The sequence below is a fragment of the Ovis canadensis genome, chromosome 12 (assembly GCF_042477335.2).
Source record: "Ovis canadensis isolate MfBH-ARS-UI-01 breed Bighorn chromosome 12, ARS-UI_OviCan_v2, whole genome shotgun sequence".
NCBI lineage: Eukaryota > Metazoa > Chordata > Mammalia > Artiodactyla > Bovidae > Ovis > Ovis canadensis.
Genome location: NC_091256.1, coordinates 37,921,122 through 37,934,140, shown reverse-complemented (window position 1 = coordinate 37,934,140; position 13,019 = coordinate 37,921,122). Strand labels below are relative to the sequence as shown.

Sequence of the window (13,019 nt, the reverse complement as noted above, 5' to 3'; positions counted from 1 at the left end):
TCAGTAGGCTGTTCCTTTTCAGTACTGAGTAGTATTCTGTGGTGTGGAGATAGGTCCTAGTTTGCTTACCTGTTCTCTTTGGGGGCATTATGTTCGTTTCCAGTTTTTGAGTGCTTCATATAAAGCTGCCCTGAACACCTACATCTGGGTTCTTGTGTGAACATAATTTGTTTCTTTGACATAGATGCCCAGGAGCATGGTTGCTGGGTCATATGATAAATATATGTTCATTTTTAAAGAGATTGTCAGACTCTTCTTGAGTGACTGTGATTTCTGTCAGTAACGCTAAGAGAGATTCAGTTTTTTTCCATCTTTGTCCCAGTCTGTAGCTTGTCTTTTCGTCATCTTATTTCCTTTTATACATTACTTTCTGAGGACCATGTCTAAAATCTGTTTTTCAAAACTATGTCGTAAAGATTGTCTCCAGTGTTTTCTTTCAAAGTGTTATGGTTATGTTTCACACTTAAACCTGTGATCTGTTGTTAGGTAACTTACGTGAGGCACAAAGTTTAGGTCTAAGGTTTTTTTTTCCCCCTGTGGTATCCAGTTGTTCCACCATCATTTGTTGAAGACTCCTTCCTCCACTGAGTCAATTTTACACCTTTTTCAAAAATAAGTTGGTCAGTGCTAGCAATAAACAATTGGAGTTTGAAATTGAAAATATAATACCATTAAAAAAAAAGAAAGAAAATACAATACCATTTACATCAGCACCAAAAAGAAAGAAAAACAGGAACTTAGGTATAAATTAATAAAATACGTATAAGATCTGTATGAAGCAAACTATGAAACTGATGGAAAAAAATCAAAGAGCTGAATAAATAGATATCTCTTGTGTCTGATGGGAAGACTCAGTGTTGTCAGGATGTCAGTCTTCCCAGTTTGGTCTGTAGATTCAAAGCAATCCTAGCAAGTTTCTTTAAAGAACATTTGTTTCTGAAGTTGATATTGAAGGGCAAAAGTTTATATTCTAAAGTTTATATGAAAGTGCAAGTTTATTCTAAAGTTTATATGGAAAGGCTAAAGTTTATTTGGAAATGCAAAAGACTTGGAAGAGCAAGCACAGTATTAAAGGAGAGAATAGGGACTTCCCTGGTGATCCACTGGTTAAGAATTCACTTGCCAGTGCAGGGGATTCAGGTTCAATCCCTGGTCCAGGAAGATTCCACATGCCTCTGGCATTGAAGCCGGTGAACCGCAACTGCTGAAACCTGCATGCTGTAGAGCCTATGCTCTGAAACGGGAGAGGTCAGGGCAGTTGAGAAGCCTGTGCACCACAATTAGAGAGTAGCCCCTGCTTAACACAACTAAAAGCCTGTGTTCAGCAACAAAGACCCAGCACAGCCAAAATGTAAAAAGTAAATAAAAATTTAAATAAAGAAGAGAATAAAATTGGAGGACTGGCACTACCCAGCTTCAAGATTTATTATAAAGCTGTGATAATCAAGACAGTGTAGTTCTAATGAAAGGATAAGATAAATCAATGGAACAGAACAGAAGCCAGAAATAGACCCACACAAATATAGGGGACTGATCTTTGACAAAGGAACGAAGACAGTATCCTAACAGAAAGGATAGTCTTTTCAACAAACGGTGCTGTAACAACTGTACACTCACATGCAAAAAAAAAAAAAAAATAGACGTAGATCTTACACCTCTCACAGAAATTAGCTAAAAATGGTATTCTTAACCTTGGGGATCTGTAGCTAGAATTGAAGGGATCTAGGAACCTACATGGGGCTTCCCAGGTGGGGCTAGTGGTAAAGGACCCATCTGCCAGGAGACGCAGGTTCAGTCCCTGGGTGGAAAGATCCCCTGGAGGGAGGGCATGGCAGCCGACTCTAGTATTCTTACTTGGAGAATCCCATGGACAGAGGAGCCTGGCTGGCCGTAGTCCATAGGGTCACAAAGAGTCAGACACGACTGCGTGACTCAGCATGCATGCACGCGCATACAGACATGAGCCTAAATGTGACAAACTTAACTTCACCACCGTCTAACTGAATTTTAGCATTTCCCGGAATTATGAACGTTGGCGACAAGACTGAGTATACCTGGAGCTGTGAACTTGTAGCTATTTCTCTGTCACCTTACAGCCTTTACAGACATCACACAATCCTGTTTATACCCATACTACTCCACAGTTAGTGCAATCAGACTTGCTGTTTAAGATGTTAATAAGGAAATACATGTATTATTAGAGACTTCCCTGGGGGCTCAGATGGTTGTGTCTGCCTACAATGTGGGAGACCCAGGTTCGATCCCTGGATTGGGAAGATCCCTTGGAGAAGGAAATGGCAACCCACTCCAATACTCTTGCCTAGAAAATCCTAAGGACAGAGGGGCGTTAGGCTACTGTCCACAGGGTTGCAAAGAGTCAGAGACGACTGAGCGACTTCACTTCATATGTATTACTATTCAAAATTTTGTTTTCCTAACAATTTGATAGCTTTTAATACCATTGATTTCTTTGTAATCCTATGTATTTTGCCTTATGCATTAAAGCACGTTTTTGACAAGGAGTCCATAAATTTCAATGTAGTCTCAAAGGAGTTCTTAACATAGAGGATCATCTGAGTTAGAAGATCCAGGGGAGAATTGCTGTGAGTTTGGGGGGAAAATTAAGAAGTGATCAATGGGAGCTGATCCCACTTTGGGATATATTTTGAAGGTAAAACCAATAGAAAGTACTATAATTAGATGTGGATGTGAGAAAGAGAATAAAGAAAGGCTACTATTAGATTTTTTTTTACCTAAAAGCTAGGGTAAAAAGTTTGCTACTTGTTGAAATGGAGAGCACTTGGAGAGAAGTAAATAGGTTTCTCTTTTATTTTATATCAGTTTCTTTTGCTGTCATACCTAAGCAATCTTTGCCTGTCCTGAGGTCACAGAGATTAACTCCTATGCTCTCTTGTAGGAGTTTTATACTTTTAGTGCTCACATTTAGGTCTTTGATCCATTTTGAGTTAATCTTTGTCTGTTGTGAGAAAGGTGTTCATCGTTTTGCAGGCTGTTCATGTGTCTCAGGATCCTTTGCTGCAAAGGCTAATCTTTTCCCCATAGAATTGTCTTGGCAGCATTGTTGAAAATTGAAGGTCCATTGGTAACAAAGTATTTTCTGTAAGTTGAAAGTTGCTACTGTTAGCTCTTAAATTTTAGCTTTTTTTGAGTACTTAATAGGATAGCAGTTGCTTTTTGATCAATGGCTGAGGAAGAGTTTCTCCTGTTCTGCATATTTGTAAGCGAATGAATTTTGTCCTTAAATCTTTAGAATTGTTGATGACTTCTTCATTGCAAAGATAAGAATTGTTCTGTTAGAAAATGAAGACGGTAAGAATTGTTATCTTGAGTCTTCTGCTTAAAATTCTGACACAATTAGGTAAGGAACCATTTAGGGAGCTGTAAGAATAATCCAAGTAAAAGATGATAGTTTGAATCAGGTAGTATCTGGGGGTAGAAAGAATCTGAATATGTTGTATCATAGAGTTGACATGATTTGCCAATGGCTTGAGTATAGATGTGGAAGAATGGAATCCAGTATGACTCCCAGATTTTAGGCCTGAAAAACTGGAAGGATCTGTTGGCCTTAACCAAGGTGGGAACTGATGGGGAAAGAGCCGAATCTCAGTCATCAGTAAGATGCCTATAGTTACAAAACAGAATTGTTGAGTATGAACCAGCTTTTCTTTGAGAAATGATGCAATACATGAAATTTTAATTTGATGGAGCATTGTTTAAATCATCTAACCCCCCCCCCCCCATGCACACTTTATGGCATATAAAGTACTCAGGATGCTTTTTACTGTAAGTAAAATAAATAATTTCATAAAATAATAAACTATAAAATACTAAATGTGATGTTTGTCAGTAAGAGAGTTTAAATTATTATTGAAGTCCTAAACTAAGAATCCTTTCTAGATACAATAGGGATTGTTTATATCAGGCTTTGTTTTGAGATATGCCGATCTGGCTTTAAGGTCTCCATTTGTGGACTTCCCTGATGGGCCATAAGTTAAGACTGTGCTCCCAGTGTATGAGGCGCAGGTTCAGGCCCTGGTCAGGGAACTAGAACCTGCATGCCTCACCTAAGAGTTTACATGCCATAGCTAAGACCTGGTGCAGCCAGATAAATAAAACTAAATAAATAATAATTTTTTTTTTAATCTGCATTTTTATGTTTAAAATAAAAGATGTTTTCACAGCATGGTATTGGCATAGACATAGACATATAGATCATTGGATTATAGAATCAAAACAATGTTTCTACAAATATTTGGACAATTTTTTTTTTAATAAAACACAAAGGCACTGGTGGGAAAAGGATGACCTTTTCAGTAGTAATGGAACAATTGGATATCCATATGCAAGAAGAGTGAACTTTAATCCATACCTTTTATGACGTGTAAAAATGAACTCAAATGATCAAAGACCAATGAAAATCCAAAGCTACAACACTGCTAGAAGAAAACATAGGGTAAAATTTTTCCTACGTTGGATCAAGCAAAGGTTTCATAGATGTGATACCAGAAGTGCAGTCTTCCAAGCAAGTGGTTTAATCCTGCTCTTCAAAGGATGCCACTAAGAGAATAGACAGACCACAGACTGAGAGAAAATACTTGCAGAGTATATTATTTGATAAAGGATATTTCATGAACTCAACAACATAACTAAAAACTCAACAGCAACAAAAGATATTAAAAATAGGCAAAAGATTTGTACAGACACCTCATCATAGAAAGTATACAGGTGACAGATGAAAAGGTGCCCAATGTCATTAGTCATCAAGGAAATGCAGATTAAAGTTGCAGTGAGATATCACTGTGAACCTTAGAATGACTGAAATGAAAGAGACATTATAAGGCAATTCATGGACACTGAGTCTGCGAGAGCATATGTGGGTGCCAGGCGGGAGGGGACCAGGAAGACCCAGCTGAAGGTGTACATATTTGAGCCTTGGTATTTCTAACCCAAGATTTAGAAATGCATTGTGATTCCTGTCTATTAGACTGTAAAGTTATGTAGGTAATCTTGGAAACTATGAATTGGAATGACCTTTAGGCTATTTTGGACCACTGCAAAGAATGTGGGTTGCTAGAAACCCTCCCAGCTTTGCTTGTGTTGAATTTGAAGATCCCTGAGATGCAGGGCTAGTGGGAGAACACTGTGGACATCTAGATTAGAGGTTTGAGAGTTCCACCGTTGGTGTTCGCACTGGATAAGAGGTTTTCCAGTTGGTGTGGAATCCTAGAAATTTCAAGAAAGTTAGTTTGCCTTTGCTTTGGGTCAGAAGTTCTGTGTGTGATTCCCTGGTGGTGGGCTTCCCTGGTGGCTCAGAGGGTAAAGCATTCGCCTGCAACGTGGGAGACCTGGGTTTAATCCCTGGGTCAGGAAGACCCCCTGGAGAAGGAAATGGCAACCCACTCCAGTACTCTTGGCTGGAAAATGCTGTGGACAGAGGAGCTTGGTAAGTTACAGTCCATGGGGTTGCAAAGAGTTGGACATGACTGAGTAGCTAATGCCTTATGTGATTGCTGTATATGACTCAGTTCAGTTGCTCAGTCATGTGTGATTCTTTGCGAGCCCATGGACTACAGCATGCCAGGCCTCCCTGTCCATCACCAACTTCCAGAGCTTGCTTAAACTCATGTCCATTGAGTAGATGATGCCATCCAACCATCTAATCCTCCATCGTCCCCTTCTCCTCCCACCTTCAGTCTTTCCCAGCATTGGGGTCTTTCCAGTGAGTCAATTCTTTGCATCAGGTGGCCAAAATATTAGAGTTTCAGCTTCAGCATCAGTCCCTCCAATGAATATTCAGTACTGATTTCCTTCAGGATTGACTGGTTTGATCTCCTAGCAGTCCAAGGGACTCTGAAGAGTCTTCTGGTCCAACACCACAGTTCAAAAACATCAATTATTCAGTGCTCAGCTTTCTTTATAGTCTGACTCTCACATCCATACATGACTACTAGAAAAACCATAGCTTTGACTAGAAGGACCTTTGTCAGCAAAGTAATGTCTCTGCTTTTTAATATACTGTCTAGATTGGTCATAGCTTTACTTCGAAGGAGCAAGTGTCTTTTGATTTCATGGCTGCGGTCACCATCTGCAGTGATTTTGGAGCCCCGCAAAATAAAGTCTGTCACTGGTTCCATTGTTTCCCTATCTATTTGCTATGAGGTAGGGCCAAATGCTGTGATCTTTGTTTTTTGAATGTGGAGTTTTAAGCCAGCTTCTTCACTCTCCTCTTTTCATCAAGAGACTCTTTAGTTCTTCTTTGCTTTCTACCATAAGGGTGGTGTCATCTGTGTATCTGGAGAAGGCAATGGCAACCCATTCCAGTACTCTTGCCTGGAAAATCCCATGGACAGGAGAGCCAGGTGGGGTGCAGTCTATGGGGTTGCAAGGAGTCAGACACGACTGAGCGACTTCACCAGTATCTCATGACTTCCTACTTTTGCATTCCAGTCCCCTATAATGAAAAGGACATCTTTTGGGGTATTAGTTCTAGAAGATCTTGTTAGGTCTTCATGGAACCATTCATTTTCAGCTTCTTCAGCATTACTGGTTGGGGCATAGACTTAGATTACCGTGATACTGAATGGTTTGCCTTGGAAATGAGCTGAGATGATTCTGTCGTTTTTGAAATTTCACCCAAGTACTGCATTTTGGACTCTTGTTGACTTTGATGGCTACTCCATTTCTTCTAAGGGATTCTTGCCTACAGTAGTAGATATAATGGTCATCCAAGTTAAATTTGCCCATTCCCATCCATTTTAGTTCCCTGATTCCTAAAATGTTGATATTCACTCTTTGCATCTCCTGTTTGAATCAGTTTATCTTGATTCATGGACCTAACCTAACATTCCAGGTTCCTGTGCAATGTCGATGTTGTTTTTTACAGCATTGGACTTTACTTCCATCACCAGTCACATCCACAGTTGGGTGTTCTTTTCACTATGGCTCCATCTCTTCATTCTTCCTGGTGTTATTTCTCCACTCTTCTCAAGTAGCATATTGGGCACCTACCTATCTGGGGAGTTCATCTTTCAGTGTCATGTCTTTTTGCCTTTTCATACTGTTCATGGGGTTCTAAAGGCAAGAATACTGGAGTGGTTTGCCATTGCCTCCTCCAGTGGACCATGTTTTGTCAGAATTTTTCACCATGACCCATCTTTCTTGGGTGGCCTTACACAGCATGGTTCATAGTTTCACTGAAACTATGGTTTGTAGTTTCACTGAGTTATGTATATGAATACATAGCTCTTTGTAACATTCTTTATTTGGAAACTTGAGACTATTCAAGATAACTGTGGCCTCCAGTTTAAGGGTACATTGTAGAACTGAACTTTGAGATACTGTGCAAGAATTTTTTTCATACTGTCATTTATAATATGTTTTGTGAGAATTCTTGGGATTAAAGTTTTGGTTACAAATTGTTGTTTTAACCTGAAAGCCTGTTTTTTCCTTAAAGAACTAAAATAATCTGAGCTTGGTAACATGTCTGTTATAACACTCCTGTTGGAAGCCATACTTAAGTATTTTCTTGTAAAGTGCGTTTAAAAATAAAATGTTAACATAATTGTGTAATAGTTGAACCCACTATTACCATAGTTCTTGTCCCATAGCAGGCAGTTGGTTGGTTACACAAGTCTTATTTTATAAAGAAACACAATTGAGGGTTTTGAATTGAAAGAAGACTTTGGTTGTCTTACCTTAGTGATGGTACACTTTTAGAAGTAGAAACCAGTTCAAAGTTCATGATACTCAGTGACCAACATTTTAAAATACAGTTACATTATACATTATAATTCGAAGTTTCCCGAAAAAAAGAAAAACTTTTATCATTAGTACGAAGACTTCCCACAAAGCTTTAAAAATTGCTTTCATTTTATGTAGTTTGAGATATTACATGGGAATTCTACATTGATCCGTCATGATGTAAAATGCACTCAGAGGTAACTGTGGAATTGAATGTGGAGGCACACATGACCTTCCACTTAGAAATGTAGAGGAGTTGTAATCTCAAGGTTTTGTACAATTAGATTAAATCATAATACAACAACAACAAAAGATTAACTGTACTAAGAATTGACAAGAATACAGAGTATATGAATGTATTACTGTTGGCAATGTAAGATGGTACAGCTTGTTTGGAAAGCAGCTTGTTGATTTTTAAAAGTTAAATGTACACCTCCAGTGTGTTATTGCCATACTGCTTTGCATCCCATACATAGGCATTTACTGAAGAGAAACAAAAGCACATACAGAGACTTGTGCTTGAGTGGTCATAGCATCTCTGTTTATAGTAGTCCAAAACTGGAAATGAACCAAATGTTTGTCAGCAGAAGAATTAAAAAACAAATGTGATAGAGCCACACAATGGAATGCTGCTCAGCAATAAAAAATAGGTAAATACTGATACACATGACAACTTAGGTGAATCTCGAAATAATTATGTTGAGTAAAAGCAGACAGTATATGCTGTATGATTCCACTTAACATAAAATTCAAGAAAATGCAAACTAATCCATCGTGACAAAACAGATCAGTGGCTGCCTAGGGTAAAGGGATTTAGGGAAGGACAAGAGAGAGGGGTTTAAAAGGAATCATCAGTAATATGCACTCCATTTTTAAAGTGCAGTGGTTTCCTAAGACCAGAATGTTTGCGAACCTTTGCCCCGTAGAGTCAGGTGACCCTTAGGCTTATCAGACACGTGGTGTTGAAAGTGTCAGGCTTCCTTCTGCAGGGTGGAGCAGGATTTGAGAGAACTGAATATGTATTTTAGGAAGATAACTCTGGCAGCATTGTAAGGGGTCCCAGGGAGGGGAAATTTAGAAAAGAACCAGTTAAGGGGACATTACATTTGGCCTTGACTGAGGTTCAAGGTAATATGAAGCAGACTTGATAAAATTGATAAAATGTGTCACCAGTTAGAGGGAAGGGAGGAACCTGCCTGGTATTTGGGGTCATCATATTAGCTTGAGAATCCTGAAGGAAAACAGGTTTGGGGCAGGAAGGAGGTGGATAGATAGACTTCACTTTCTTAAAGACAAGGAGAATCTTTTAGTTCTAAAACTAGTCTAATTTATCAGTTTTTTCTCTTAAAAATGTACTTTTCCTATCTCTCATGTTAATTATGTTTTGTAAAAGATTTTATTTAGTTAAGGCTTTTCCTCCCTATGTCTTTAGATATCATTGACCCTGCAATCCTGCGCCCAGGCCGCCTGGACAAAACACTCTTTGTGGGTTTACCACCCCCAGCAGATCGTCTCGCCATCTTAAAAACTATCACAAAAGTGAGTAAAGGAAATGGTATATTTTTGTGTATGTTTCTGACATTTTAAATATAGATAGGTTTAAATATTTGCCCACCCTGTATCTCCCAAGGGAGAAGGCGAACTATTATTTATAATTTTAAAATTAATTTTTATTGGATTGTAGTTGCTTTACAGGGTTGTGTTTCTGCTGTACAGCAGAGTGACTCAGCTATATGTATACATATATCCCCTCTTCCTTCCCATTTAGGTCAGCACAGCACTAGCGTTCCCTGTGCTATGTAATAGGTTCTCCTTAGTTCCCTATTTTATACATAGTATCGGTAGTGTGTGCATACACGTCAGTCCCAGTCTCCCGTTTCCTCCCACCACCCCTCTTTCCTCCTTGGCACCCATACATTTGTTCTCTACTACTTTTGCTTTGCAAATAAGATCATCTTTACCATTTTTCTAGATTCCACATATATGCATTAATATACAATATTTGTTTTTCTCCTTCTGACTCACTTCACTCTGTATGGCAGTTTTTAGGTTCATCCATTTCTCTACAGATGGCCCAATTTCATTCCTTTTTATGGCTGAGGAATAGCTCATTGTGCATATGTCCACATCTTCTTTACCCATTTCTCTGGTGATGGGCATTTAGGTCATTTCCATGTCCTGGCTTTTGTAAATAGTGCTGCAGTGAATATAGGGGTGCTTGTGTCTTTTTGAATTATGGTTTTCTCCAGATATATGCCCAGTAATAAGGTTGCTGGGTCATTTGGTAGCTTTATTTTTAGCTTTTTAAGAAACCTCATACTGTTCTGCATAGTGGCTGTATCAGTTTGCATTCCCACCAGTGGTACATTCCCACTGGTGGTACCAGTGGTACAAGGGTCACATTTCTTCACATCCTCTCCAGCATTGATTGTAGACTTTGATGATGGCCATTCTGACTGGTTTGAGGTGATACCTCATAGTTTTGATTTGCATTTCTCTTGTAAAAGTGGCAAGAATACACAGAACTATATTTTAAAAGTCTTAATGACCCAGAAAACCACAGTGTTGTGGTAACTCATATAGAGCCAGACATCTAGGAGTGTAAAGTCAGGTGGGCCTAAAGAACCATTACTGTGAACAAAGCTAGTGGAGGTAATGGAATTCCAGCTGAGCTATTTCAGATCCTGAAAGACGATGCTGTTAAAATGCTACACTCAATATGTCTGCAGTTTTTGAAAACTCAGCAGTGGCCACAGGACTGGAAACGGTCAGTTTTCATTCCAGTCCCAAAGAAGGGCGATGCCAAAGATTGTTAAAACTGCATACAATTGCACTTGTTTCACAAGCTAATAAGGTTATGCTCAAAATCCTTCAAGCTAAGCTTCAGCAGTATGTGAACTGAGAAGTTGCAGATGTACGAGCTGGTTTTAGAAAAGGCTAAGGAACCAGAGATCAAATTGCCAACATCCATTGGATCATAAAGAAGGCAAGGGAATTCTAGAAAAATATCTACTCTGCTTCATTGACTATGCTAAAGCCTTTGACTGTGTGGATCACAACAAACTGGAAAATTCTTCAAGAGATGGGAATACCAGACCACCTTACCTGTCTCCTGAGAAACCTGTATGTGTGTCAAGAAGCAGCACTTAGAACTGGACATGGAACAACAGACTGGTTCAGAATTGGGAAAGGAGTACGACAAGGCTGTATATTGTCACCCGGCTTATTTAACTTATATGCGAAATACATCATGCGAAATGCTGGGTTGAATGAAGCACAAGCTGGGATCAAGATTCCCGGATGAAATATCAGCATCCTCAGAAATGAAGATGATAGATATCACTCTAATGGCAGAAAATAAAGAGGAACTAAAGAGTGTCTTGATGAAGGTGAAAGAAGAGAGTAAAAAAAGCTGACTTGAAACTCAGCATTCAAAAAACTAAGATCATGGCTTCTGGTCCCATTACTTCATGGCAAATAGAAGGGGAAGAAGTAGAACCTGTGGCAAATTTCATTTTCTTGGGCTCCAAAATCACTGCGGATGGTGACTGCAGCCGTGAAATTAAAAGACACTTGCTTCTTGAAGGAAAGCTATGACAAACCTAGACAGTGTTTTAAAAAGCAGAGACCTCACTTTGCTAACAAAGGTCTGTGTAGTCAAAGCTGTGATTTTCCAGGAATCATGTATGGATGTGAGAGTTAGACCGCAAAGAAGACTGAGCGCCGAAGAGCTGATGCTTTCAAGCGGTGGCGCTGAAGAAGGCTCTTGAGAGTCCCTTGGACTCCAGAGAGATAAAAGCAGTCCATCCTAAAGGAAATCAACCCTGAAGATTGACTGGAAGGACTGATGCTGAATCTGAAGCTCCAGTACTTTGGCCACTTGACACAGAGGACTGACTCACTGGAGTAGACCATGATGCTGGGAAAGATTGAAGGCAAAAGGAGAAGATGGAAGCAGAGGATGAGATGGTTGGATGGCATCACCGACTCAGTGGACGTGAATTTGAGCAAATTCCAGGGGATAGTGAAAGACAAGAGAGCCTGCTGTGCTGCAGTCCATGGGATCGCGAAGAGTTGGACACGACTTAGTGACTGAACAACAACACAGTGAGGCCCCAGGAAGCTCCCTCCCTGCTTTCATCGTTTGATATTATAGCAAAAAGAAAGTCTGTGAACCAGATACTGAACCTACTAGCATGGCTTAGAGTTGGACAAAGAGTCGGACATAACTTGGTGACTGAAAAACAACAGACGTGATTATCCAGGAATCTTGTTTTTCTGTCGACCCATCCTGGACAAGAACGGGCTTCCTTGATGTTGATGTTCTATAAAAAAGTGTTTATGTTCAACAGAGGAGCACCACTGCCTAGCTGTGAGCCCAGTCAACTCATAGCAATGCCATGGGCCACTTGCTGGATGCCAGGGCCTGCTTTTCTCTGTCTTGGTGGCTTTATATTTCCAGAGTTTTCTATCATGAACATATAGCTGTATATTAGGGGGAGGGGTATGGAGAATTTTTTTCTAAACCAAAACATAAATGTTAAGGTTAAAAGGAAAGGGCCTAGAATTTGCTAGAAAGGCTTTTTGGGCAGCTTCCCTGCACAAAGTTATGACTGTTGAAAGAAAAGAAAAAGCAGAAGACTGATAAAAATCTGTACAGCTTTGAAAGGAACTTTTGTGGGCTTGTGGTTTAGACTGTTAAAGAGTCAGTTCTCAACATCTGTCTATGCTAAAGGCTAAGGAGGGCTGTGGGCCGTTTTTTCTTAGACTGGTTTTGTAACAGTTATGAGTATGTTGTGTTCTCAGACCCATTCCACAGGAAGGGACCCACTCAGGCCTGGGCAGCCAGGCACATTTTGTTGCCCTCTGAGAAGAGCTCCTTGTACTGCATTTCACATCCTTATCTCACTTTTCCCCTCCAGAGGCCTGAAATGTTTAAAGATCTTTGTCAATGGCTGGAGCTGAAGGAGGGTAGAGGTAGGGGAAGCAGAATCTCTAACTTCAGGGCAGAGTCTACAAGGCAGACCTCCTGCCCACAGGTTGTCTTTATAAAGACTCATCCAAAAGTGAGGAAAATTGGCATTTTTAATGTTTAGTAAGCCATTGTATTTCAGAGTTTGCTAGCTTTTTACTTAATGTCCCCAGATTGTTTTATATATACTCTTTCCTCTTTTTCCAATTAATACTTGAAATATTATGGGGAGATTAGAATAAAATTCTTTAGTCTTGGTCTGAAAAGTGTAAAGATCTCTAGGTCA

The 13,019-nt window shown here is 39.6% G+C and overlaps 1 protein-coding gene across 2 annotated transcripts in view; it reads left to right on the top strand.

The window, feature by feature from the left end:
* NVL (nuclear VCP like) overlaps positions 1–13,019 on the top strand; it is an 83,405-nt gene that overhangs the window by 48,143 nt on the left and 22,243 nt on the right. For both annotated transcript variants that reach the window (XM_069545430.1, XM_069545431.1), the window contains exon 19: positions 9,194–9,300. In XM_069545430.1, the coding sequence (XP_069401531.1) occupies positions 9,194–9,300 (107 nt within the window). The remainder of the gene's footprint in view (positions 1–9,193; positions 9,301–13,019) is intronic.